This window comes from Ricinus communis, chromosome 2 (assembly GCF_019578655.1).
Source record: "Ricinus communis isolate WT05 ecotype wild-type chromosome 2, ASM1957865v1, whole genome shotgun sequence".
In the NCBI taxonomy this organism is placed as follows: domain Eukaryota; kingdom Viridiplantae; phylum Streptophyta; class Magnoliopsida; order Malpighiales; family Euphorbiaceae; genus Ricinus; species Ricinus communis.
Genome location: NC_063257.1, coordinates 23482469 through 23507765, shown reverse-complemented (window position 1 = coordinate 23507765; position 25297 = coordinate 23482469). Strand labels below are relative to the sequence as shown.

The following is a 25297-nucleotide window of genomic DNA, read 5'->3' as shown; positions in this document are numbered from 1 at the left end:
TTGATGGAGGTTAACCTTAGCTCATGCCAAATGAAAAAGAATAATTTCCTGCCTAGCAAAGTTTTCCAAAGAAAAAAAATCTCTTTTTATTTTTTCTTGGATGAATTGTAATAAAGAATCTCCAAATTGCTACTTTCATAAACTCTTTTAAACTAGAGGTACACACTTTACCGAGTGTCTATGGTTTTGTACAAACTTACATAACTTTGAGAGGATAGGTGATAAAAAAACTTCTCCAAATTACTTCAATTTTTTTCTCTTTCCTTCCCTTCTCATACATATATGTTTTCCTAGAATAACATGAAATTCTGAGTTTTTTTTAAGTCAATTTTTTTAACAATTTTATACACTCCTTTTGAAGGATAGGACATCTATCTCTATAAATATCATCATTAGTTTCTGAAAGATCACGAGCACACAAAGAGGAGGATTTGAGAAGAACAAATGAAGAGGCAATTAAATGAAGGTTTCTTGCGAGAGAAGTAACGAAACACTTCAATTAGAGGTTTGACCTCTAAAGTCTGCGTCTTCTCGTCAACCGCAATTTAGAATTAATTCATTAAACAATCTAGAAGTGGAGATTAAAATCTTTTTATTTTATAAGCTCACATAAATCTTACCCAAGTCTTTTATAATTGGCTAACACTCAAATTCCATAATTTAATACTAACAATTTTAGTTAAAAGAGTCACTAATTTTTGTCCAAACACAGTCAATCTCACAAATCACAAAGAGTAACGAGTACAAAAATTAATATATCCAACTACCCACTTGATTCAACTCAAGAATCAATAAATACACTTAGAGAGCGAAAATGGGTTTTTGATAGTTATAAGAATTGAATCACACACATCAATGAAAGCTTGAAAGATGTGTAGCTTAACCCTAGGAAGGTCAAAAGACAAAGCTTAAGTACTTCCTTGCAAAAAAGAGTTGTTGGAGCTTCAATTAATGTACTTTTTTCATTCAACTACTGCCATAAATGACAGTCACGGGGCGACTAGTATGACACTCAAAAACTAATTTGTGATTCCCGATCTGTCGCGGGAGCGACTTCTAACCTTGTGGGGTTAATTCCTTGAGCTGCAGGGGCACTCTCAGGCCGCGAGTGCTACTGCCATTTTGAAGATTTTTCATTACTTCAGAGACTCGCGGGGGCCAGCAAGAAACGATCTCTTATCGCGGGGCAATCCTTGAGTCGCTATTGAACCCTGACTTGACTGATTGTTTTTAAGTTCTTTGAAAAGCGCACGAGGGCGACTATGCTTTTGTTGCAGGTGCAACTGCAACCTGCGAGTCCTTCTGCCCCTTTGGGAAGAGAAGGCATTTATGCATCAAGTGCTTTCAATTCTACACACGAATAACTCAAGGAGTGGATTAGATAAAATATAAATTATTTATAATGCATCAAAATAGGACGTCTTAAACCCTTGGGATCAACAGTTTCCATTCATAAATTTATGACTTATAAGATTAAAGATTAAATTAAAAACTTTATACGTCAATTTTACTAAAGTAAAAAAGAAAAATGAAAATACAAAACTCAAAAGCTTAATAATATAATCACAAATCAAGAAGTCAAAAAGTGAATACAAACAAATATTAATGACTTCTACTGTCAACCTAAATCCTTAAATTAGAAGGTTAAAGCCTATGATTATGTTTTCTTCATTAAGATTAAAGGGCCTTTTTTTCCAATAAAGATAAACAATTCAAATTTAAAAGTTTACTCAAATTGAGATTTGCATCTACTGCCAGAGTAAATATACAGATGCAAAGAACTTATTTCAATATCGAGAAGTACAAATAAAACAAAAATAAAACGACCATCATGTGATATAAGCTCTGATATTTAAGGACAATGTTGGAATGGCTCAATGCATCTAAGACTTGATGCTTTTCCGCCTCCCTTAGAGCTTTCATTTCTGCATTCATTCTCTTTTGTACCTCTATCTGAACAAGCTTTTGAACTGCTTCAGCTGTTCCAATTGCAGCAACATTGCACTTTGTTTTCTCTCTCTCTGGCATCTCCAGTGCATTTTGCTCTACTGTGTGTATTGCAGCAACATAGCACTTTGTTTTCTCTCTCTCTGGCATCTCCAATGCATTTCGCTCTACTATGTGTATTGCAGCAACATTGCACTTTGTTTTTTCTCTCTCTGGCATCTCCAATTCATTTTGCTCTACTATGTGTATTGCAGCAACATTGCACTTTGTCCTCTCTCTCTCTGCCATCTCCAATGCATTTTGCTCTACTATGTGTATTGCAGCAACATTGCACTTTGTCCTCTCTCTCTCTACCATCTCCAATGCATTTTGCTCTGCATTGTTTATTGCAGCAACACAGCACTTTGTGTTCTCTCTCTCTGCCATCTCCAATGCATTTTGCTGTATTATGTGTGCCTCTTGCAATCTTTTGCTCTCTTCTTTTCTTCTCCATTCTTCTAGTTCAGAAGCCTGAAATGATAGTAATATATACGTATGATAGGACTTATTAACTCATACATGTATCTATCAAGCACATGTGATGCATTCTTGATATCTTATTTTTATTCTTCTCAATCAATATCAAGATATTAAATATTGAAATCTTTTCAACTTAATCATTTCTTTATCTTATTTTATACTGTGATATTATAAAAAGAACACAAAAATTTACTAATTAAGGAGCAGCTTGATTGATATTCTTATTTATAAAAATAGGAAAAATCTTGAGTTTAAATGTTTATGAGAATTTATTACTTTTATAGTAAATGCAAGCAGTTATATATCTATCCTTTATTTGTGTAGCCACCGTCCTTTGGGCTTCAATAAAAAATAAAAAAGAAAAAAAAAAACATGCAAGAATTCGAATCCATCCTTCATATTTACCTTTTGTTTTAAAGCAAGTACTTCTTTGCAGGCAGCATGGTACATTTCTATTGTTTGCTTAAGCTCAGTCTTCAGTCTTCTCATCTCTTCTTCGTATACATCCTGTTATTGCCAACAAACATACTGGTAAATAAATAATGTATCAACAAAAACTAATTAATACATAAAAGCCCAAATCAAGAGAAGAAAAAAGAACATAATATAGTTACCAAAATGTTATCCGAATCATTGTTGTACTCAGGGAAAGAGGCGATGAGGTGAAGTGGTGACTCAGAGAATGTTGCCTCTGTATATGAATTCCTTGTAGACTCTCTACAGGTTAACTCACATGACCCACCAAGATATTCATAAAAGTTTAGGAAATTGCTATCTGTGCTTATCCTTCCTGAACTAGTCAATGGGTTATCAAAGTCAGCTGCAGGCATCTCATCATACAATCTCTTATATAATCTGCAAAAGAAAAAATGATGGTTTAAGCAAGCACATGATAGATATAATATATTTAATCCAATAGCTATGTTCATTTTGTGCTTATAATTGCTAAAGAATCCTTTTATCTAAAATTCCAAGAACAGCTTGCTGTTAATATTTATAGTTGCTTGCTGTATTTGTATATCTGAATGTTCTTTTCTAATTTTGGGTTTTCTATAATATATATATATATATATATATATATATATATATATATAAATTTCGAAGTGTCATAATTACTTTAAATGTTTATTTAAAAAAAATTATAAAATTTAGTTAAATTTATATAAAATATTTTGATTTGTAATTTTTATATAAAATTATATATTAAAATATTTTTATGTAAAATTTTTAAAGAAAAAGCTTTCTATATAAATTAGTTTAATATTTAATATCTTTATTCAATAAATTTATAAAAATATTAAAATTCATATATATATATATATATATATATATATATTTCAAAAAATGAATCCAATTGAATAATAGACTAGCTAGTACAAGGATTATTTGAATGATAAGGTTAGTTTTCAGAAAAAACTTCCAAAAAGTAATATTTAACACATAATAATATAATGGTAAGCTTTTATCCTTTGAATATATTATATGCTTTATTAGGCAAGTATAACAATAATTATTTTGTGGCTTTATTATCTGTTAACTTAATTTTTTGTTTCATCCTTCCTCTTTAAACTTCACACTCCCCCTTTTCAAGGGAGAAATACACTAAAATCAACTAATATGTATAGCTCAGTTTACCATTAGATGTAATACACCTGTTATTAGGCCAAGAAATAGCAAAGAAATATCTTTCTAAAAAGGTAATAATTCTAACATGTTCCACATTATTTCTGGCTAAAAATTAACTTAAAATAGGTAGGTGACTGGAACAAATCTTCAACAACTTCAATCTGTTTTAATATGGTACCAACTAAATGAATAACTACTTAACCTTTTTTTCTTTGTGTGTGTTTTTAACCTAAACAGCTTAAGTTTATAGACAATTGTATTAAAATAACCTATTCATGCAACTGGCTTACGTGTTATGCATTGGGTCCGCAGTGGAGGTACGTTGAGCAAGTGGCAGCCCTCCACTAATTTGAAGTGTTGGGACTGGACGAGTTGCAGTCCTGACGGTGCTGATCCTCCCTTTTGAAACTACATACACTGTGCAGAAATCTGGTGCCCACTTTAAGACATTGCTTGGAATATCTGTAGTCCTGAAGAGTCTGTAAGATTATAGATGAAACCATTATTTTCAAACGAGTCTGACATTTGTTAATTAAAAATGTATCAAAATACTGAAATTAGATTACCTAGAGAGCCCATTCCTGGAGGTAGAACCAAGAAACAAAGTGTCAACTCCTTGTTGGCAAACATATGCAATCAGTGCTTTTGCTACATCTACATCTTCAAGTACAATGGTCTCGCATTCTATCTACTTGATGCCAATAACAAAAAAAATATTGCTGTATATGTAAATGGTCATGAATAGAGAGTTCTTCAGGTTAATTACCAATTGGGTGTAATTTAGTTAGTATTAAAATCATCTTCAGAACTGTTATTGAAGAAAAAGAAATCACAATTGAGTTTATAGATAAAGATAATTAGTAATGAAATTTTTAGCTTTTAGCAGCAGATTTTGACCGTCGCTAAAAGAGCAGGTTTTTCGAACGTTAGTTTAATTAATAAAGAGAAGAAACCCTACTTGTCTACGCCGGCAGAAACATCGAAATGGAAGCAACAACTCCATGGTATTGCTGTCAATCCGTTGATGCACTGGAGGATCATCTTTATCACCTGCTATAATACCAGAATCCAAAATGACATTAATTCAGGACAAAAGAAATTGTGGTTGTGAGAGATAGTTATACATACCTTGGACTGGAGAAGGGAATGATGGTGTCCTTTCTTTAACATGAACAAGTTTCAAAGTTTCACCTCTGGTAACAATATGATCTAATGCCCATTTCAATGCATGTTGGCTTGTTTTATCCTTGTCTATAGCCACTGCTATGCACTTTTCTCCTCCATTCTTTTGCCCATTAATATTCTCCCTTGGATTCCACATCATTTCCTTCTCCTCCCTCTTATTTTTCTTAGTCACCAAGCAAATGGGTAGTTGATCAATTAATTGTTTCAAAGATGTAAACAAGATCAGTCCTTATTTAAATTCTGTAGGATTATTCAAGAAATAAAAAATAAGAAAATGAATAAAACAACCCACCTCCATCTCTCAAATTTTGAGTCCCTATGGCCATTGGTGTTGCAATCAAAAAATATATATATAAAAAGAAAATTGACCCCATCATTGGTAGATTGTTAATTCTAACCATTCTTTATCAGTACAAAGAAGTTTTATTTTATTTTTTTAATTTCGAAAACAAAGGAAAAACCTTTGTTAAGGAAGCATTGAAGGCTCAAAATCAATGTCTTCCAAAACAAAAGTCATCACATGAGGAGGGACCTCCTCAACAGAAACATGCTTAGTCTAAATTAAGAGCCCTGGCAGGTAAAAAAAACGAAGCAATATAATTTAAATCTTTTATTATTGTTATTATTATTGTTATTGTTGTGTTGTTTTACCATATTTAGAGTTTAGGCACTCAAAACGACTTTTTTTCCTCTATAGAGTTAGACCACTAATTTACCTTTTTTTTTTAATTTTTTGTTTTACATTTTCTCCTCTAACCCAAAAGCTTATGGCACTTTTGTTTGAGTTGTCTGATAATTATTTTCTTTTTCGTATGGGTATATTTTTCTGGATAATTTTTATTTATATCATATATATACATTAAAATAAATAAAAAATAATATATATATATATATATAAATAAAATTTTATATTTTAGTATTGAATTATTCATATATATCAGTATTTAAAATTAATAAATATGTGTTAATTATATATCAATTTAGTATATAAATAAAAATATATATTTCAACTATGAAAAAGTCATCCTAATTTCTGACGTGATTACTTGATTGCAAGACTGTTTTATATACATACTGCAGGATGAGGGTTCAATCCTCTATTCTTGCATCATGCCTGCAGTGATAAAAAATTTAGGATCCTTTTGGTTCAAATTCGGAAATGATAAAGAAAATAGGAATGTGAATGGAGAGGAATGAGAATGAAAATAGAGAAAAATAAGAATAAAAATGAGAATAATTCTATTTTAAATATTGTTTGGTTGAATATGGAATGAAAATAAAATTTATTTATGGAGATACCAATAATAATTTTAAAATATAGTTAAAAAAATAATAATATTTAATTTGTAACTTTTATATGTAATAAATATACAAAAATAATATTTATATGAATGGCAAATTATTATTCACGTGTTTAATCATTTATAATTGATTTGACTTGATTATCATGGAATGAACTTTTTATTTCTTAAGAAAAATAGAGGAACGGATGATTTCCATTAGGGCCAGCAACTTTTGACACGACACGTGATTAAATAAGTTTGGATTTAAGATAAACCGGTTCATATCATAAACACATTTAAATATATTTATTCTTTCTTTTCTATATTTATATGAATAATTTTATTATTTATAAGAATATAATTATATTTTAAAATAAGAAATTTAATTTAAGTCAGTCTATTATTAAATAAATATATTTTAGAAAATATAATAGTTAGTTTTTTATTTAAAAAATTAAATTTATTAAATAGGTTATACGGGTCGATCCATTTAATCTAGTAAATAAATATATCAGTGTTTGAGTTTGATGTTTTAGTTAAACAGATTATATTCAAATTAATTTGTTTTATGTTATATATGTATCGCTATACGATATAGTACGAATTGCCAGCCATAATTTCCATTGACGATGTAATTCTATTCTGATCTAGGAGTGATTTTCGATGGATCAAACACCAACAATAGAAATACTCTTTTCATTCCCATTTTTATTCTATTTTTTCAGAAATCAAATGACTCTTAAAATAAAATAAAAAAAATCACTAATAACCAACAGATTCCGGAACATATAAGAGCCTTTTTTTTTTATTAATAAAATAAGAATAGATACAATTTCTAACGAATATAAATTTAGTTGAGATTATCAAGGTTTTAATAATACTTCTTATCGGTTTTTGAAACTAATTGAGTTTTTGTTAAATATAATTAAGATGTAATTATATATTTATAGCCTTATTGTAATATTTCTTTCAATTTGTAATTCGATTGAGAAACTTTTAATTTTAGCAATTTTATATATAAACCTTTAGATTTTGTGATTTTTCATTAATTTAATATCGAATCATTTTATCTCATTTGACGTCGTGGATACAGATGCTGAATCCCAAAAGCTTGCCCATGCAGATAGGCGTGAGTTGAACTAGAGAGATAGCTAAATTTCGTCAATGAAGATGGATGGTGAATGATGCGGCTGTAATATGGGAAAAATTCCTGCAAGATTTTGGTGAATGTCTCCACTCATATATCAAATCTTTATTATTGATATATATTTATTAGTTTTAAATAAGTGAATATCTGTCAATAATCTAATATTAAAGTATAAAATATTCATAATATTTGTTACTCTTTTATTAGTTATGGTGTATATACTATTTTAGTAGTTGTAAAGAAATTATTAGGATTTTTAATATTTTATAATTATTTATAATATTTTTTTATTATAATTTTTAAATTTTTATATTTTAAATTTTTATTAGTACAATAATATAAAAATTATTAATAAATTATACATAAACTTAAATTCTATGTATCAAAAATAAGTACAAGTGTCAAAATAAAAATTCTATACGTCAAAATATAATAATATTGACCCCAAGATTTTATATGTGTTTTTGATAATGCAAATTATTATTGCTACTAACAATCTTGTATAATATTTATTATTGTTAGTAAGTACTCTTTAATTGCCATTGATACAATTGTCACGACCCTATCTGTGGGCCCGTGACCGGCATTAGGGAATAGGTATGCGTAAGGCTACCGAATCCCGTAGTAAGCCTGACACTCACTGACTTAAATAAATCTCATCTCATTTAATATTATTAATGCCACAATTTATCGCAACATTAAATTTTACACAATTAATTCAAAATCTAATAAAATAAAAAACATAATAATTCAAGAAAAACCTTAATCTAATCATATGAATTGTGCTAGTCATTCAAAGATCAATAAATTAACAAGGATTGATGGTGATGGATGTTGGGGAACCCTTAAGTTGTCATCGTAGATTGTTGATATGCGAGTCTTTGGAGATGATGAGGTGGTAGAATCAAGGATTGATTAAAGATCCAGTGCTTCTTAGGTTTTAGGAATTTTTTTGTCATTCCACAAAAAGGTTTACAAATCTAAAGTGCTTTCTTAGTGGCTTCTCTCTATAGTTACCAGAAAAAACTCTTTGTCTTTAAGAACGTAGAGTTTTCTCCGTATTTCTCTCTAACTCAATATTGATATTGATTGCTAAGAAAATGATGGGAATTGTCAACCCTAGAATTAGGTCATATTATTATTTTTATAGTAGTAGGATCAGAAACCCTAGAGGAGCAGATCCTTGTTTAAACTAAAGGAATTGATTACCTTTTTCCTTTATCAGATTAATATCTAATAAAATAAAATCTTTAAAATTCAAATAATTATCACTAAATATATTTAGAATCCTAATAATTATCACGAATCTCTTCTAAGAACTTCTTTTTACCAATTTTGGTATTTTAAGTTAAAAACACATGTAAAATGACATCATATTTTAGAAAATAGCCAATCGGTACTATGTACAGCCGACCGGCTCTGCACAAAGCCGATTCGGCTCTATACTAAGCCAATAGACTCTATACAGAGCCGATTCGGCTGTATACAGAGCTGACTAGCTTCAAGAATAAAAAGTTTTAAAAATTATAATAATTTAGTCTCTGAACTTGTAAAAACTGTTGTTTCACCCCTGAAACTTAATTTTTTGGGTCCAATTTGGTTCCAGAAAAGTATTTTTGTTTTAATTTTTCTCAATCTTAACTTGGATTCGCTCATCTTCAATCTCCAGAGACTCGAGAAAGGCAGTAACTTTCATCATAGAATTTTCTGTAATTCTCTCGATTTTTGGATCCGGAAAATGAGTGCTGACAGTGTTCAAACCCAAAAGACTTCCTACAGACTATTAGGCCCTAATAGTCTCATATGTAGTTCCTACAGAACTAAGTTCTATTGAAGAACCTATGAGTTCATACCTTTGGACTAATGTTATGAAAGAAGAGGTATATGCTTTAATGAGAAATAGAACCTAGGACTTCCTTCCTAGCTTTCTTCTATACAATTTAGTAGGAAACAAGTGGGTTTTCAAGACAAAGTTCAATAATAATGGGACCTTTCAAAGGTGCATAGCCAGGATAGTGGCCAAAGGCTTCATACAGACTCTAAGTATTGGTTTCTATAAGACTATTAGTCCAATTGTTAAAGCCTCTACCGTGAGAATAATTCTCACCATTGTTATATTAAAGGACTGGACTGTGAGGCAACTAAACATTAACAATGCCTTCTTGAATGAGAAGTTACAAAAAGATGTGTATCTACAGGAACCTAGTGGGTTTGTCGATGAGTATAAGCCTAGTCATGTGGGCATGCTAAACAAGGCTTTGTATGATTTAAAGCAAGCACCAAGGGCCTAATTTGAGAAGCTTACTCTAGTTAAATGGGGTTTTTTAAATTTAAAGTGTGATACCTCATTGTTTCTCTTTAAAGATGATAAATAGGTTATGATACTCTTGATATTTCTAGATGATATAATTGTGACAGGAAGTAGCTTAAGGTTAGTTCAGCAGTTCATCAAGAGATTGCACAACTTGGTTGCTTTTAAAGACATGGAGAACTTCATCATTTCTTAGGATTAGAGGCCAGAAGAAATGGCACATAAATATATTTGACACAAACAATATACATAGAAGAGATCTTGAAGAAAGCGTAAATGAGTAATGCCAGGAACTCTCCAACACAGCAGAAACATGCAAGAAACTAAATGATGAAAAAAGTGAGTCCTTCAAAAATCCCACTGCCTTCAAGAGTATTATTGGTATTATTGAGGATCTTTGCAACACTAGACTAGACATGACCTACCCTTTTAACAAACTCAGCCAGCACATGTAAATCCTATTGTCTCTCATTGGCACAAGATCAAGAGAATTCTAAGGTATCTACAAGGGACTAAGGAGATGGAACTTCACATTAACCTTGTAGTAGAAAATTGACCTTGCAAGCTTTCTTTGATGTTGATTGGGCATGTAGTAAAGAAGACGTGAGGCCAAGGAACTGGTTATTGTGTCTTCTTAGATGACATAACAGTGTCATAGTCTTCAAAGAAACAAGTTGTGGTGTCCCTGTCAAGTGCAAAGTCTGAGTACAAGGCATTATCTAGAGCAGCATGTGAAATTGCTTGGATTCAAAGCTCACTGCAAAAGTTGAGCCTAAGCAACAAGATAACACCAATCATTTGGTGTGATAACATAAGTGCAAGTTCTCTAGCACAAAACCCAGTCTACCATGCTAGAACAAAACACATTGAAATTGATATTCACTTTGTTAGAGATAAGGTATTAGCTCAGCAACTTGAGCTGAGTGATCATCATAAAAAGGTTAAGTAATTTATAAAAGCCCACAGCTACAACCATATACCCAACACCCCCAAAGAATCTAGGAAAATTGGGTCTTTTTGACAGAAGCACAATCTTTTACACCATCATCGTTGATGTCGTGACTAGGAAAAGTGAGTAAAAATAAAAATGGAGAACACGTTGGATGGGATAAAACTAGTGAAATAAATGATGAAAGATCAAGACGAGTTAACCGAGCTAAACCAGGCAAACTTGGTGGAAAATCAGTTTAAATGAGTTCACTAAGATGTTTAATGAAGTTCTAAAATCAATTAAAGAAGAATAAGCATATAATCCAACTGAAATTAGTGGTGATAGATACTTGTATTAGTTGCAATTTAAGCTTTCTTCTTGTGGTGATGAGTAGGAAGGAGAACACTGATAGGGTGACAGGGTAGTGTTTTGGCAATGGTGGTGTTGATGATATTGAGAGAGTGCCACGTGTGCAAGCTCTACTAGAGATTTCAAATTTTTCTCATCAGGAGATTATTTTTGAAATGAAAAACATTGTGGTATAATTAAAATTTAAAACTTCTAGAAGAATTGGACAATATTGAAAATAAATTGAAAGCTCAGGATTAAATAAGTAACTAAGCCTTTTAAAATTGTAGTTTTTATAAAAAGTTTAATAAATTTTTTTCAATAAATAGTGTGGTAACATTAATTAAAAAAAAAAATTACATTTCTTAATTCTCATATAAAAAGAAAGTGGAATATCAATTTAGAACGAAAGAAATAGTAAAACTCTATCCCAAAGATTTGCAATGACATAATACTTCTCGAGCCACCTTTACTTGGACAAATTAGTCAACCAGCCCCTTCAACTTTAAAATTCATCCATCAAAGACTTTTACTTGCAAAATTAATAAAAAAATAAACACTCATTGTTTACCTGGCAATGCTTGTTACTTCAAATGTAAGTCCTCTTTAATCATCTGAGTTCTTTTGTTGTTTGCAAAGGCTTTAATTTCTTTCCCATCCTTCTTTATTTTCTTTGTCTAAATCATTTTTCTTTTTATTTTATTCTTTTAATTTAATCTCCTTGATACTGCATCTTCTCTTCCATCTCTATAGAACTCGCACCTTCCCTCTACTGCCTCTCACTATTTTCTCCGTACTTACCACCACTCTTCTCTTTACATGGCTTCTCTCTTTCCATGACTTCTTCTCTTATCTCCCTCTTTGATCAAACCTCCATTCTTCTCAACTCAGTTACAACGCAGCAAGTTATTTGGCCATAGGGTGACTATTCGACTTCTATTGAGTTATTAAACCTTCATTCTTCTCAACTCAGTTACAATGCAGCAAGTCATTTTGGCCATATGGTGACTATTCTACTTGTTTTGAGTTATTAACTGAATTAAGCTTATCTTCTTTTTATGAGTTAACTCCGGTTTAGAGAAAGTTGATGCAATTGGAATCACTTTTAAAAAAGATCCAATCCACTTGGTTACTCATACTCATGATGACTTTAGTTGATTAAAGGCAGTTAATTAACACTACGTTGGCTATGATTATTCAATCTAAGTGAGAGTTACATGCGACATGTTTGATAAAATGTTGTTTTAGAATTCGGTTGTTATGTCTAGGATGGCATTATGTTTCATTATACTTTATGAGTCATTATATTTTAAATTGTTAAAAGCTTGTGTATAATATGAACATGGGGTTTAGTGAAACATGTGGATGGGTTTGTTATGGAAATCAAATTAGTTTCCACCGACAAATAAGCTATTAAATAAACAATAAGAAAAGAAACACCAGAACTTTAACGAGGTTCGACAAAAATTATGCTTACTTCCTCGGACACTACTAAAATAATATTTCTTAATTCAATAGAATTACAAAGAAATATTAATAAGAAGAGAAAAAAAAGAAATACAATTTAGTCCATAGAAATATAAAGCTCGTTGTTTTTCTTGACACTTGGAAAAGGAGAGAAGGGCCACTATTTATAGATTTGGGACCACTTCTTCCTTTTCTTAGCTTTTCAATGTAGGATAAAGAAGCAAAAAATAACAAATCTCCACCTTGGCGACTTCCTAAGCCCAATCAAACATTCTCTATTTTCTCTCATAACAAATTTAGCAATGCCTCCAAATGCGCTTGAAGCGCCCATCTTCAAATTTTTAAAATATTTATCAAGTCCAGACAATGTTGGAACTTGACTCCAATTACTACTTTCGTAGTCATATCTGCAGGATTTTCAGCAGTTGGGATCTTCTGAAGAAGTATCTCATTTTCTTCAAGAATTAAACCACTCCCGGTTGGGATACATATGGTGGCTACAGCCTAAATCAATAATCTAAGCTCCCAAATTGTTGGTTGATGGCATCATTACTAATAAAAAATTAGAATCACATTCAGCTACATTTGTATCTGTAACAACTTTTCCTTTGGCTTTTTCTTTCAGCTTCGGACAATCTTTCTTCCAATGCCCCTTTTTCCGGTTAAAGGCACATTCGTTTTTGCCAACTCTAGACTTTGATCTTCCCTTCTTCCCTTTACTTCTTTTCCCCGAACGGCCTCTCACTATCAAAGCTTCCACTGCATTACTGGAGCTACCATTTTTATCTTTTCTCCGTAATTCATAACTGTATAAAGCAGCACAAACCTTACTGAGAGACACCTCAGCCTTCCCATGGAGTAAAGTAGTCTCAAGGAATTCAAATTCTTCCGAAAGAGATCCCAACAACATCAAGGCCAAATCTTCATCTTCAAATGTCACATCTAAATTCGTCAAGTCAGCAACAAGCTGATTGAAGTTTGTTATGTGATCATTCATAGTGGTATCAAGAATATACGTGAATCTAAACAATCTTTTCTTCATATGGAGTTTATTTTGACTACTCTTTTTCAAAAAAATTTCCTCCAGTGCTTTCCACAATTTACTAGCAGAAATTTCTTTACAGAATACATATTTTTGCTCTCTGGACAAGCACGATCGAATTATACCACATGCCAATCAATTAATTGTTTTCCACTCCTTCTCCTCCACACAGTCTAGTTTCTCATCTTCAATGGCAACATCTAGACCTTGTTGGAATAAGGCATCTAGAACTTCACCTTGCCACATACCGAAATGATCGGTACCATCAAATATCTCCACTACAATTCTGGAATTCGCCACTGCATTTCTCACTGAAATTGACGAATTTAGTGCTACTATTGTGGCTGGTGTAGAGGTACTTTCCCCGTCAGCCATTTCTGCTTCGATCTATATTTAATAGCTTTCAAATATAATGCGGAATGACCGAGATTCTTTTCTGATATGGAAGATCAATTTAAACTGCAACCACTTAACAACCTAGATCTGATGCCAATTGTTGTGGAAATCGGGTTAGTTTCCACCGACAAATAAACTATTAAATAAATAATAAAAAAAGAAACACCAGAACTTTAACGAGGTTCGGCAAAAATTATGCTTACTTCCTCGGGCACTACCAAAATAATATTTTTTAATTCAATAAAATTATAAAAAAAATTAATAAGAAGAGAAAGAAGAGAAATACAATTTAGTACATAGAAATATAAGGCCAATTATTTTTCTTGACACTTGAAAAATGAGAGAAGGCCCACTATTTATAGACTTGTGACCACTTCTTCCTTTTCTTAACTTTTCAATGTGGGATAAAAAAACCAAAAATAACAGGATTTATTACTGGAATTTAGTATTCTTAACAAAATATGTATTAATGTTTTGTTAATGGATTCTTATGGGAGATTTAGGTGTCTAGAATTCTAACTCTAGGTTTAATAAGCTTTACCGTCACTTTTACTTTTTTAATGTATTAATTTTAATATTTGTTTGTTATGAAAATTAAAATGGAGAAAAAAGAAAACCCTAATTTTGTCATACATGCGAAGTCAAGCTCAAAATAATCCTACTTACATGTCAAAATATTCAACGGATCAAAACGCGTACACATCACGAATTATTTTATTAATTTTATAAGTAGAAATGTTTAATTGATAAATTTTGAAGCTGAAGGAACTAGGTGACTAATATGTACAAATACAAGTGCCTTTAGATGTATTATGCCGATTTGGAATACACAAGTTACGAATTTGCAAGATTCTTGTTCACAGATAACAAAAAAACCCATTGCAATAGCAGAAGGCTAGATATCTCAATCAAAATGTCTCAAGGTTTGAATACCACTCAATTGTTTTTCCTTTCTAACAGAGAAGAACGCTAAACTTAGGAGAGGTGAATTATGAAAATGCAAAAACCACCCAGTTAACTTGCTCATTTTGATTCACGCTACTTAACAAGTTTCATAATCTATAATTTTGATGCATGGATGAGAAACATTCTCCAGTTCAAAGGACATTTTGCATCTAACATCAACTGAATGGTTTTCTTTCTCATCACAGCATGCCACCTAGTAGGATGAAATTAAGATAGGTCACGTATCCCTAGTCACTCTTCTTTTCTACTTGGATTGATCTAAAAGAAAAGGGAAAAGGTTTGCCCCTAATCTACGGTGTGAAGAGTGGATTAACCCTTAAACTATTTTTAGGTGCAATTGAATTCTTAAACTATAACGGTTCGTTTGATATATGAGATTGTTTAACTAAGCCATAATATTAGTAAAAAATGCTATGTTTATGATAAAGATTGGGCTTAACAATTTCAATAAATTAGTTAACTTATGAAGTAAGTCTTATCTAAAACTAAGTCTCCACTTTCCCCATGTCTTTAGTAAATCATATCTAGTGGGATTACTAATCTATAACTAATAAAATTTTAATTCCTAAAATAAGCCTTGAGTTTTTATTTTCTTTTATTTAAAATGACCTTAATTTGTTAATTTATTTCACAATTACCTATACTTATATTGATATACTTTAGAGTAAAAAATAATAGTTCGAGCCAAAAATTGATGTAGACTAGATAAACAAATTTAAAATACATTTTGAAAAAAGAAAAAAAATTAGAAAACACAAGTTTTATATATAAGACAAAGGTGTTTCAATAATTTAATTACTATAATAATTTATTTATCTAGTTAAATAATACTACCTAATGAATAGGCTAAATTCATCTTATGGACTAACATATTTGTGCCGAATAATATTTAAAATAAGTAAATTTATGATTTAACTAAATCTAGCATTAAGTCTAATCCTAAAAATTATGGATGTGAGCCAAATAAATTATAAAAAATTTATTGTTTAAGCCTATTGTAAAAAATATAATTAACGGTGGTTATATCTAGATGAGGTGGCAATAAAGTCGACTAATTATCAAATGAGTTGGCAAAATAACATGGGACCAAGTCCATACATTTATGACATTCCCTTTTTCTTTCTTTCTCTATCATTCCGTTTCTTTTTTCTTTCTTTCCTTCCCTTTCTTTTCTATTTCTTTTCTTCTCTTTCCTCCTTACCTATCAACAGTTTATAAAATCCTCCATTATCACTAAATCAAATCCACTTAAAAATAGAAAATCAAATCAAACTTCACTTTTTCACCTCACTTTTCAATCTCAAGCCCGCCATAATTACATCTTCATGTAACCAAAGGTTGTGTAGCCTTGGTTCTAGGATAGAACACCCCAGATTCCTGCACATGAAAAAGGGAATGTGACGAAAGGAAAAGCTATTAATAATGCGATGGTATCATCCATTTTTTGATATGCAAATTTAGTTCAATTAACATAATATTCACTATGCGACCAGGCAAGAGATGAGAAAATGCATGGCAATCGAAGTGTGGAACTAGAAACAAGCAAGCTAACAATATATGGCATTCATGTACAGCCAGAATTCTTTTCTTTTCAAATCTTTTCAAATGACACTTAACATGAAACCAATCCAGCTATATGAGTTAGCTTTTAAGGTAAAAACACATCATTAGTAATTTTTATCTTCATTTCTTTTACTTAATTTTCTTTTATCTTCTTTTCTTTTACTCATTTTTTTTGTTTCTAAATTATTTATGGGTTGGATTTTTTCTTTTACTCCAAATCAATCACTGATACTATTCAAATAAGTAATCATCGAAGCTGCTACCTCCTTATTTGTTTAGTTAGCTTCATTATCTAGCTTTATTTTTAGTTTATTTGATTTTCTAATAGGTGGTGATTGTGTGGTTGCAACTCAGTCCATCCCTATCGTTGCTCAGCCAGTTCCTACCGTCATCGAAGCAACAACGTTGCAGCAGCAATAACCACAGCATAATCTCATCTTTTCCAGTTCTTTAACAGCACTGTAATCTCTACAAATGGTTTTGTTAGATCAAATATATGAAATTAAGTGATTTTTATTTTGGGTGTTTTGTCAGCTCAGTGATGGTTGCAGTAGTGACGGGGGACGATTATGGTGGCGGGATGGGCGGTGGTGAGAGAGGATGTAAATTATTTATTTTATATTAACCAATAATTTATTGACACATCATCGGTGATGGGATCATCTTTTTAGTCTTGTAAAAGTAACTGCCACATCGTGGTTTAAGTCACTGTTAAGCGAAGAGCTTAAAATATAAGTTTTTAAGAGTTTAAGGGTTTAATGGCACCTGAAATTAGTTTAAGAGAAGAGCTTAAAATGGTTTAAATTGCGTCCAAAATTAGTTTAAGAGTTAATTCGCTGTTCGTATTAAATGTTTGGGCGAAATTGCACCTTCTCCCAAAAGAAAATGATATTGCAAGTCACCACACTTGCAAAACAATTTTTCCATATACCAAACCCAGAAAATTTAATTCATGCTGCTAGCAGTAGAGGTCGCTGAGAAAAAAGCATAGCTAACACCTTTCACAGGTTAAAAGAAAATAAATAAATAAGAACAAAATAAAATGAAACAGAAGGTATTGCATACTTGTGTGGGTTTTATCTGAGATGGAAATGTACCTTTTCTGGCATCAAACCAAATACTAAGTTTGCATCAAATCCATAGAAGTACCAAGTTCAAAGATAATGAGCTCTCTCCCCTCAAACCCCTTTGGTTTCTCTCCCCTAAAACCTTTCCTCCCTTTGATTTCCCGGAATAATCACGAAATGAGAAGAAAAAATAACACTGAGAAACAAGATAAAAGCAACAATTGCAAGAAATACTAAAACCAGTAGGTTACTCACTACCCATGGCCATCAAAAACTCTCCCTCACAAACTACATCACCTCCAACATAAGCTTTTCCTTCCATCTTTGCTATTCCAAAGCGTTTCTGCAGCTTCACAAGCGTCATTCTAATGACTAAGGTATCACCTGCAATTACCGGCTTCCTAAATCTTACTTTGTCAATACCAGCAAAGAAGAAATTGTCACGAGAACCTCCAACTTCTGGTTGCAGCATGACCAAGCCACCAACTTGTGCCATTGCCTGGATTTATCAAACACCAACAAAGATCACAACTTGGCTAGGATAGGAACATATCATAACTAAGAAAAAGAAAATATCACGACATGGCTATATCACAACTAAGAAAAAGAAAAAATTAATAGCTTTTGTTGGACCCTGAAATATATTCATGAATAAATTGTGGGTGAATGATGTAACTGTTTTGAGTTTTCTCTATTGTGCCAGCTGTGACATACAAATATTTCCAACCAATGAAATAGAATAGAAGCCTTGTGTAAAGAAAGAGATTCAAAATCAATTTTATCACAATTATCCTCATTCCATGATAACATATCAAGTAAAATGACCAACAGAATATGCATAACAGTGTAAGAGGGTCCAATGAAGACTAAATTATAAGTAATGTTTATAGTGAAACATGAGGTATGCAAGAAAAAAAGAGGTTGATGTATTATTCAAAAGAAAAATGACGATCCTTTTATATGTTAACTTCCTGAATATATAATTAACAGAAAAGCAAAGCAACTAAATTTATCAAATATTAAAATCTTTTGACCAAGAATACAAATGAAGACAGATCACAGAAAGTGCAGGCTGCAGAAAATGGCAGCAACAGAATTGCAACTACTTCTATTTTCTTTTCTTCTTCAAAAGAAAAGATTTATTAAAGAGAAGAAACGAAGAATCAAAGCTGGTCTTACAAAAGCCAAATAAGTATTGAATCCATGGTTTACAAGCAATATTGCTGAATATAATGCAAACATCATTCTCTAGAGAACATCTATGGCATGCTAACACCTACAGGACAGGGGAAATGATAACTACAGAAGATCTCAGGTAACAGCATAATTGCCCTTCCCAAATTTATAAAGTAAGAAATCAGTGAAGAACTTTGCAAGAAATACAGAAAGGAAAAAAATAAAAACTGCAGCAACTAGCTAGCAAACAAAGATACAGCTGAGATTTTACAAAATTATAAAAGAAATGAAATAAAATAAAATAGCTCAAACGATGCTATAGCACCAGCCAAGAAGAAAGAGCTGATAGGGCAGTGATAAGAGAACCAAAAACAGATTGTTACAATAAACACATAAACCAAAATCAGACTTGGAAGATGGAGATGAAGTTGCCAGTCAACACAAGAAGGAGCTCCACTGAACATGATAAAAAAAAGAGGGTTCAATTCTTGGTTTTGGGAGGCTGAAACTCCAAAGGATGAATGGGACCAACCCCAGGAATTGTAGTGAATCATTTAGGAACTTGTGAAATCTCCATAGAAGGACTACCGAACCAAAAGAAGAGAAAACAGCCAATGAATACAGAAGTTAAGTCAGGATGGCGTTTTAAAATTGTAGAACCACCCTGTTCTTTGGAAAACCAACTAGTTACCTCAGATTAAAGACAAATCAACATGCAGAAAGAAATCTGCATCACCAATGACAAATCCACATGCAAATAGGAAATGCACAAACAAATGAAAAATCAGCATCAGCATCCAAAAGAAAATCCAAAAATTGGGATAAATGAAGATATGGCCACTCAGTACTTAATATCACATAAGAACTTGACATCAGAAACTCCAAGAAAAATCACAGAAGCAGAGACTGAATTGCCGAGGAGACAACAAAGTAAATCTTCCAAACAGGAAAACCATCAAATAATAAAGATACAATAAATTTCAAGTCACAAAAGGAAGATCCATAGAGCAAATGCAAGATAATATCAAAACAGCATAATCTAGAAACCAGAACCATGGAGACATTCAAGAGCACAAAGGGCCTGTACATTGACCAAGGCAACCGCAATGATATGACTTCCTCTAATTTGTGACTGTTGTTTGCTGTAAAATATGTTACAGAGTAGCAGGCCTTTGGAGCATATCAAAATTAGAAGTTGTGAAGATTGGGAAGCAAGGTCTTGATGTTATCAAAGACTTGAGAATATAGGATCACGAAGGAATCAAGAAGTGCATAAATGTTTAGTACTGTACTGTACTGAAGTTTCATGGTAAAAAGAGAGTGTAAAACCAATTGAGACGAGATATGATTCAACCTTTTCTTATGGCTTCATTTCGAGACGTTAGCTTTCTTTCAAGAACCATCTTCCAGTTACTTCCCTGCCTGTTTGCCTATGATTTAATAGTAATATTCTCATCTAATGAACACATGTTCAACAAATAGTAGAACTTTCAACAGAAAGCATTAGACAAATAGCCAAGAAAGGCTCAAAAGTAATTTACCATGTATTTGTCTAATTTCCTACCAATCATAACTTGCACAGAAAAAAGCCCGTGCAAATTTCTTTCTCCTACTCACTTCCCTTAAGTTGTTGTTATTTCCACCTTCCTTGGTTCTTCTCCTATCTTTTCCCCCCTCTTACATTTCTTTTATCCTTTAATTTCTGGCCAGCCACCATCTTCACCACAGCTGCCCTTCTTTGCCAACCATTGTTGCCCAGCGACACAATTTTCCCCCGCAGCCCACTCTATACTACCAATACAACAACCACCTCTACAGCTGTACCACTAATCTACAACCCATCAAGCAGCCACGTTTGTCGCCTTACCTATCTTTACCTAAGTATGCAACAACCTAAGGGCACATACAGAGGAAAGAAAGTTGAAATGATAGTTGGATAAAGGTGCTTTTGGCAAATCAAAGTTACACCTCTTTACACCCTTATTTCCTAAATACAAGCCACGCATAGTGATATCAAACAAAATAAGTATTTAATATTTCAACAATAACAGCTCTAGTAGCATTGCCGTAGTATCATATGAGGATATTGAACTTTCTGACATGTATTATTTCGGAGGAAAAACATTTAGAAAAATTCAGCAAAATCATAAATTTCACAATTGCATTCATGAGAAAAAAAAAAAAATAACAGGAAAAGCAATAGCTGAGAGAAAACAGAATTATACCTCAACCATGAGGACACCTGGCATAATTGGTCTTTCAGGGAAATGTCCAGGAAAGAAATTGTCATTGATAGTGACATTCTTGATAGCAACAGCTGAAACTCCAGGATTGTACTCAATCACTCTATCCACAAGGAGAAATGGAAACCTAAAACAACACCAAGAAACAAATAAGAAAACCCATTGACAAATCAAAACAAAACTAATAAAAGTAATACCAACCCGTCTCCAACATCATGATTTCATTGCCTATAAACCCATAAAAACAAGATTAAAAAAAATAAAAACTTACCGGTGAGGTAAAATCTCGCGAATCTGATTAATGTCCATGACAGTAGGATAAGCCGGGTATTCTGCAAACAAAGAGATGCAAAAGAATATACTAAACATTGAGAAATTTGATGGGTATAATAAAAGAAAACCCAAATGTAACTTACTTAATTCAATAGGAGTTTCTTCTGCTTTTGGGTCTTTAGCAGCAGCAGCAGAAGCATCAAGAGAACAATAGGCAGTGAAAGAAGTAGAATTTTTCTTTTCTTTCAAATGGGTACAAATGGGAGGCGACCTTGAATTGGGAAATAAAATTCGAGGGAGAGCCAAAGCATTATTACTAGTGGGTCGAGAATTAATTGATGATGAAGAAGAAGAAGAAGAAGGAAGAAATAGTGAATTTGCAAAAGCTGTGCTTCCCATTGTGGAACCAGAACAAGAAAGAGAAACGAGATTTGCTAAAAGTATGGTTTTGAAAGATGAATTTAAAAGAAGAGGATGGGGAAAATGAGGCAGGCGACAGCAACGAGGTTTTAGAAGAGAATGGCGGAGAATTCAAAGAGTAGTTCCTCAACCAAACTAAACTTGCAGAGCTGGTTTTAAAACCCGAGCCCCAAAAAATGATCCACTTTGTATGTTTTATTTTGTTTAAAAATCAATACTTTACCCAAAACGAAAAATAAATCAATTGTATATACATAGTTCTATTAAGTACCCAAAAAAAGAATCATTCTATTATTTAATAATTAACAAATTTTTAGAGTTAAAAGAATAATTAATAATTTCTTTTAAAAAAATATAATTATTAATAATTATAGAAAATATTTTAATAAAGATTTATTTAATATTAATTATTTGCTGACAAGTTGCTCAATTATTTACTATAAAATATTTACTCGTGTATGAAACAAATTGTTCTATTCTAATTTATACTTTTTCTTAGCTATATAGTTACATCAGGGGGAAAGATAAGCTTCAAAAAATAGTAAATAATTTTATCGGTATACAAATGTATAATCCTTTAGGAATTTCAATTGCACTTATATTCATCACTTTAGGAATTAGGTTCAAGCTTTTCCCAGCCTCTTCTCATCAATGGATTCCTGACATATACGAAGGAGTGTGCCATCTTCTCTGAGATGCTTGAATTTTTCAAAACTCTATAGATGTGTATAAATAACAATTAAGGTGAAGCAGGGTCAGAAATAGAGAATCTCTTTATGATAAACATATTTGTATTGTAAGTTCCTTATTACGGATAGCTCCTATAAAAGATTGGACCGATGATATATAAAATATTCAAATTCTCGATATAAATGCTATATAGTTAGTTCTCGTCCTTCAAAGATTATGAATGTAACAAGAGCATCTATTGGCAAAAGATTATTCTAATATGATCATCTCATGGCAATTGAAATGAATCAAATTATGTATCAATCTTTCTCACTTGCAAAATGTGAAAGCCAACAGTACGTGCTCTTAGGACGGGAAGCTAATTGAGGACTAAGTCAAGGATGAAGAATATGCCAAAGTATCTCTCAAGCCATTGAAGTCTATAAATAGGCAAAGACCATCTGATGAGCAAAAACCCACCTAACAAATCAATCAAATCAAAACATATCTAGAGTCTATAAACTTTATCTTTATCTTAAATCTTTAGATTAGAAAAAGTAATCTTTAATTTAGTCAAGCAATCCTTAGCTTTAGTTTACAGTATGTTCAAAGCTCTCAAGTGTTCCACATTATTCAATTACATATATAAGTCATTTACTTTATCCAATCATTTTCGAAAGCTTTCCAATTATTATTTCAGCATTTATTTATTGCAATTAATTTCTTTAGCTTAGATAATTACATCATCACTCTTATCTTACAGAAATTTAGCCCTTAGCTTTATTTTTTAAGCTCCATTTTACATTTTCAGCTCATTAGTTACATGTTCATAACTCATATTTGCATGTCTATAGCTCAATTTTATATCATTAGCTCATTATTAGTTTAATCTTTAGCTCATTAATAAGTTATGCGTATTGATTTAGTGAAACTGCATCAGCTTAGCTAAGAACCCAAGATAATCTACGTCCCTTTATTACCTGCACAAGCATCTAGATTAAAAGTTAAACAGTTGCATATTTTTTACATTTATTGCACCTTATTAATTATTTGAGGTAATCAACATCTGACACACTCAGCAATCCATTGCATATGAAAGGGCTTAATACTTACCAAATAATTGAATACCCTATTACTTCATACAATTGTTTAAGCTTCTTATGCCATCTACCTTTCAATTTTTTTGTTCAAAAATATATCTTGTGGTTTCATGCATTTTCTCTTGAGAGATGAAGATATTTTTTGTATCAAAAGTATACCACGTGTTTTAATTTCTTAGCATTGTTTAGGTATTGTTTACACTCAAATTTAGCACTAGCCCAAACCCATTAAATTTGGCCAGACCCATACTGGCCCAGACCCATTAAATTTGGCTAGGCCATAGAGAAAGCCCATTAGATATTGATCTGAATCCTAAAGCCCATGGATTTTAACCCATATATGGAATCCTGACCCATGTGTAAATCCTCGACACACTGGCTAGGAGTTAATTTGATGATCCTTAAGGATTATTGACATGTGATAAATGAGGAAGCAAGAAGGTGGAAAGTAATTATAGAATCTTTTGGAAGCTTGAAGCACGTTCTTGAGAAGTGAGAAAGAAAGAATATAAGTGTCAACCAAAGAGGGAAAGGTGTGAAAGTGAAGCATATCTTTAGGAAGAAAAACACATTTATAATATTTGAGGAAGGAAGTTGAGCAAAAGCAGAAACTAAAGAGAAATAAAGTTAGGAAGTTGAGAGACGTAAGAAATTAGAGCAAGAAAGTTACATCATCAATATGTGCAAAATGTGAAAAGCAACAGTACATGCTCTCGAGGTGGGGAATTAATTGAGGACTAAGCCAAGGATGAAGAATATGCCAGAATATCGCTCCAACCTTTGAAAGTCTATAAATAGGTAAGGACCCCTTAGTGAACAAAATCCAACTAATTAATCACTCAAACAAAATAGATCCAGAGTTTATAAACTTCATCATTTATCCTTAGATTAGAAAGCTATCAGTAGATTAGACAACAATCCTTAGATTAGAAAAGCAATCCTTCGTATAGTTAAGTAATCCTCAACTTTAGTCTACAATACATTCAAAACTCTCAAGTATTCTTTCGCATTCAATTACTCTTATAAGTCAATTATGTTATACAAAATGGAGATTGCAGAGGTAGAGGATTGCAAAGAAAAGATAGGTGAACTTAAAGACACTGCCTAAGGATAGGATATCCAGTAAGAAGACAAGATCAGTAAGAATGGCAGAACATCAAACAAGAGTTCTCAAAGTAGAAGAAACTTTATGGAAATCCCATAAAATTGACATTCACCATCCAAAAGTCAGCTATAAAACAAGTGAGGAAGGCTGATATAGAGGCTTAGGGGACACTTTTCCTAATGAAAGAAGAAGGCTTTTGTCAAGGATTCACTAGTCTAGAAAAGGTGAGGATTCACAGGCCTTTTAAAAGAATACTAGAGGAAAATTCAGTAAAAGACTTCATCTCCATGAAAGAATTAATTTCAAAATTTAGTCAGGAGATATTCAAAATATGAAGAGCCCACACATTGAGATCAAAATTAGTAGTAAGTTTTTACTATACGCTAGCTCTAGTACTAACATTACTATCAGTTATTACGCCTTACTATGGAAAGAATGGGTTCAAATCACTACCAAAGAAAGATCACCACTGTGCTGTGGATATTAAGCCTATTCAATTTGTGAGCACGGATC

At 31.9% G+C, this 25297-nt stretch overlaps 2 protein-coding genes and 1 long non-coding RNA gene across 3 annotated transcripts; 1 reads left to right on the top strand and 2 right to left on the bottom strand.

Annotated features, from left to right (window-relative positions):
- Positions 1-1780: 1780 nt before the first annotated feature.
- Positions 1781-5416, bottom strand: LOC112535604 (U-box domain-containing protein 51). Its single transcript, XM_048371321.1, has 8 exons — positions 5221-5416; positions 5051-5142; positions 4659-4780; positions 4383-4571; positions 3060-3321; positions 2872-2973; positions 2351-2457; positions 1781-2017 (listed from the first exon to the last, which is right to left on the bottom strand). The coding sequence occupies exons 1-8, from the start codon at positions 5414-5416 to the stop codon at positions 1783-1785; spliced, it is 1305 nt and encodes a 434-aa protein (XP_048227278.1). The 3' UTR covers positions 1781-1782.
- Positions 5417-16308: 10892 nt separating this feature from the next.
- Positions 16309-17373, top strand: LOC8274814. Its single transcript, XR_001535558.3, has 2 exons — positions 16309-16821; positions 17060-17373. It is a non-coding gene; the product is annotated as an uncharacterized LOC8274814 (long non-coding RNA).
- A 396-nt stretch (positions 17374-17769) lies between these two features.
- LOC8274813 (3-hydroxyacyl-[acyl-carrier-protein] dehydratase FabZ) lies at positions 17770-22082 on the bottom strand. Its single transcript, XM_002524120.4, has 4 exons — positions 21634-22082; positions 21489-21549; positions 21200-21344; positions 17770-18297 (listed from the first exon to the last, which is right to left on the bottom strand). Exons 1-4 carry the CDS (start codon positions 21887-21889, stop codon positions 18046-18048), a joined length of 714 nt encoding a protein of 237 aa, XP_002524166.1. The 5' UTR covers positions 21890-22082; the 3' UTR covers positions 17770-18045.
- Between the last annotated feature and the right edge of the window lie 3215 nt (positions 22083-25297).

What these genes read in the sequence shown, in the direction of transcription:
- LOC112535604 (XM_048371321.1), bottom strand. Translation starts at nt 5,416, where the DNA reads ATGATGTGGAATCCAAGGGAGAATATTAATGGGCAAAAGAATGGAGGA. An exon ending in GTTTCTGCCGGCGTAGACAA is followed by an intron (nt 4,781 to 5,050) that starts GTAGGGTTTCTT and finishes GGCATCAAGTAG; the next exon opens with ATAGAATGCGAGACCATTGT. An exon ending in TAACTATATTATGTTCTTTT is followed by an intron (nt 2,974 to 3,059) that starts TTCTTCTCTTGA and finishes TGGCAATAACAG; the next exon opens with GATGTATACGAAGAAGAGAT.
- LOC8274813 (XM_002524120.4), bottom strand. Translation starts at nt 21,889, where the DNA reads ATGGGAAGCACAGCTTTTGCAAATTCACTATTTCTTCCTTCTTCTTCT. An exon ending in AGAAACTCCTATTGAATTAA is followed by an intron (nt 21,550 to 21,633) that starts GTAAGTTACATT and finishes CTTTGTTTGCAG; the next exon opens with AATACCCGGCTTATCCTACT. An exon ending in CAGGTGTCCTCATGGTTGAG is followed by an intron (nt 18,298 to 21,199) that starts GTATAATTCTGT and finishes TGATAAATCCAG; the next exon opens with GCAATGGCACAAGTTGGTGG.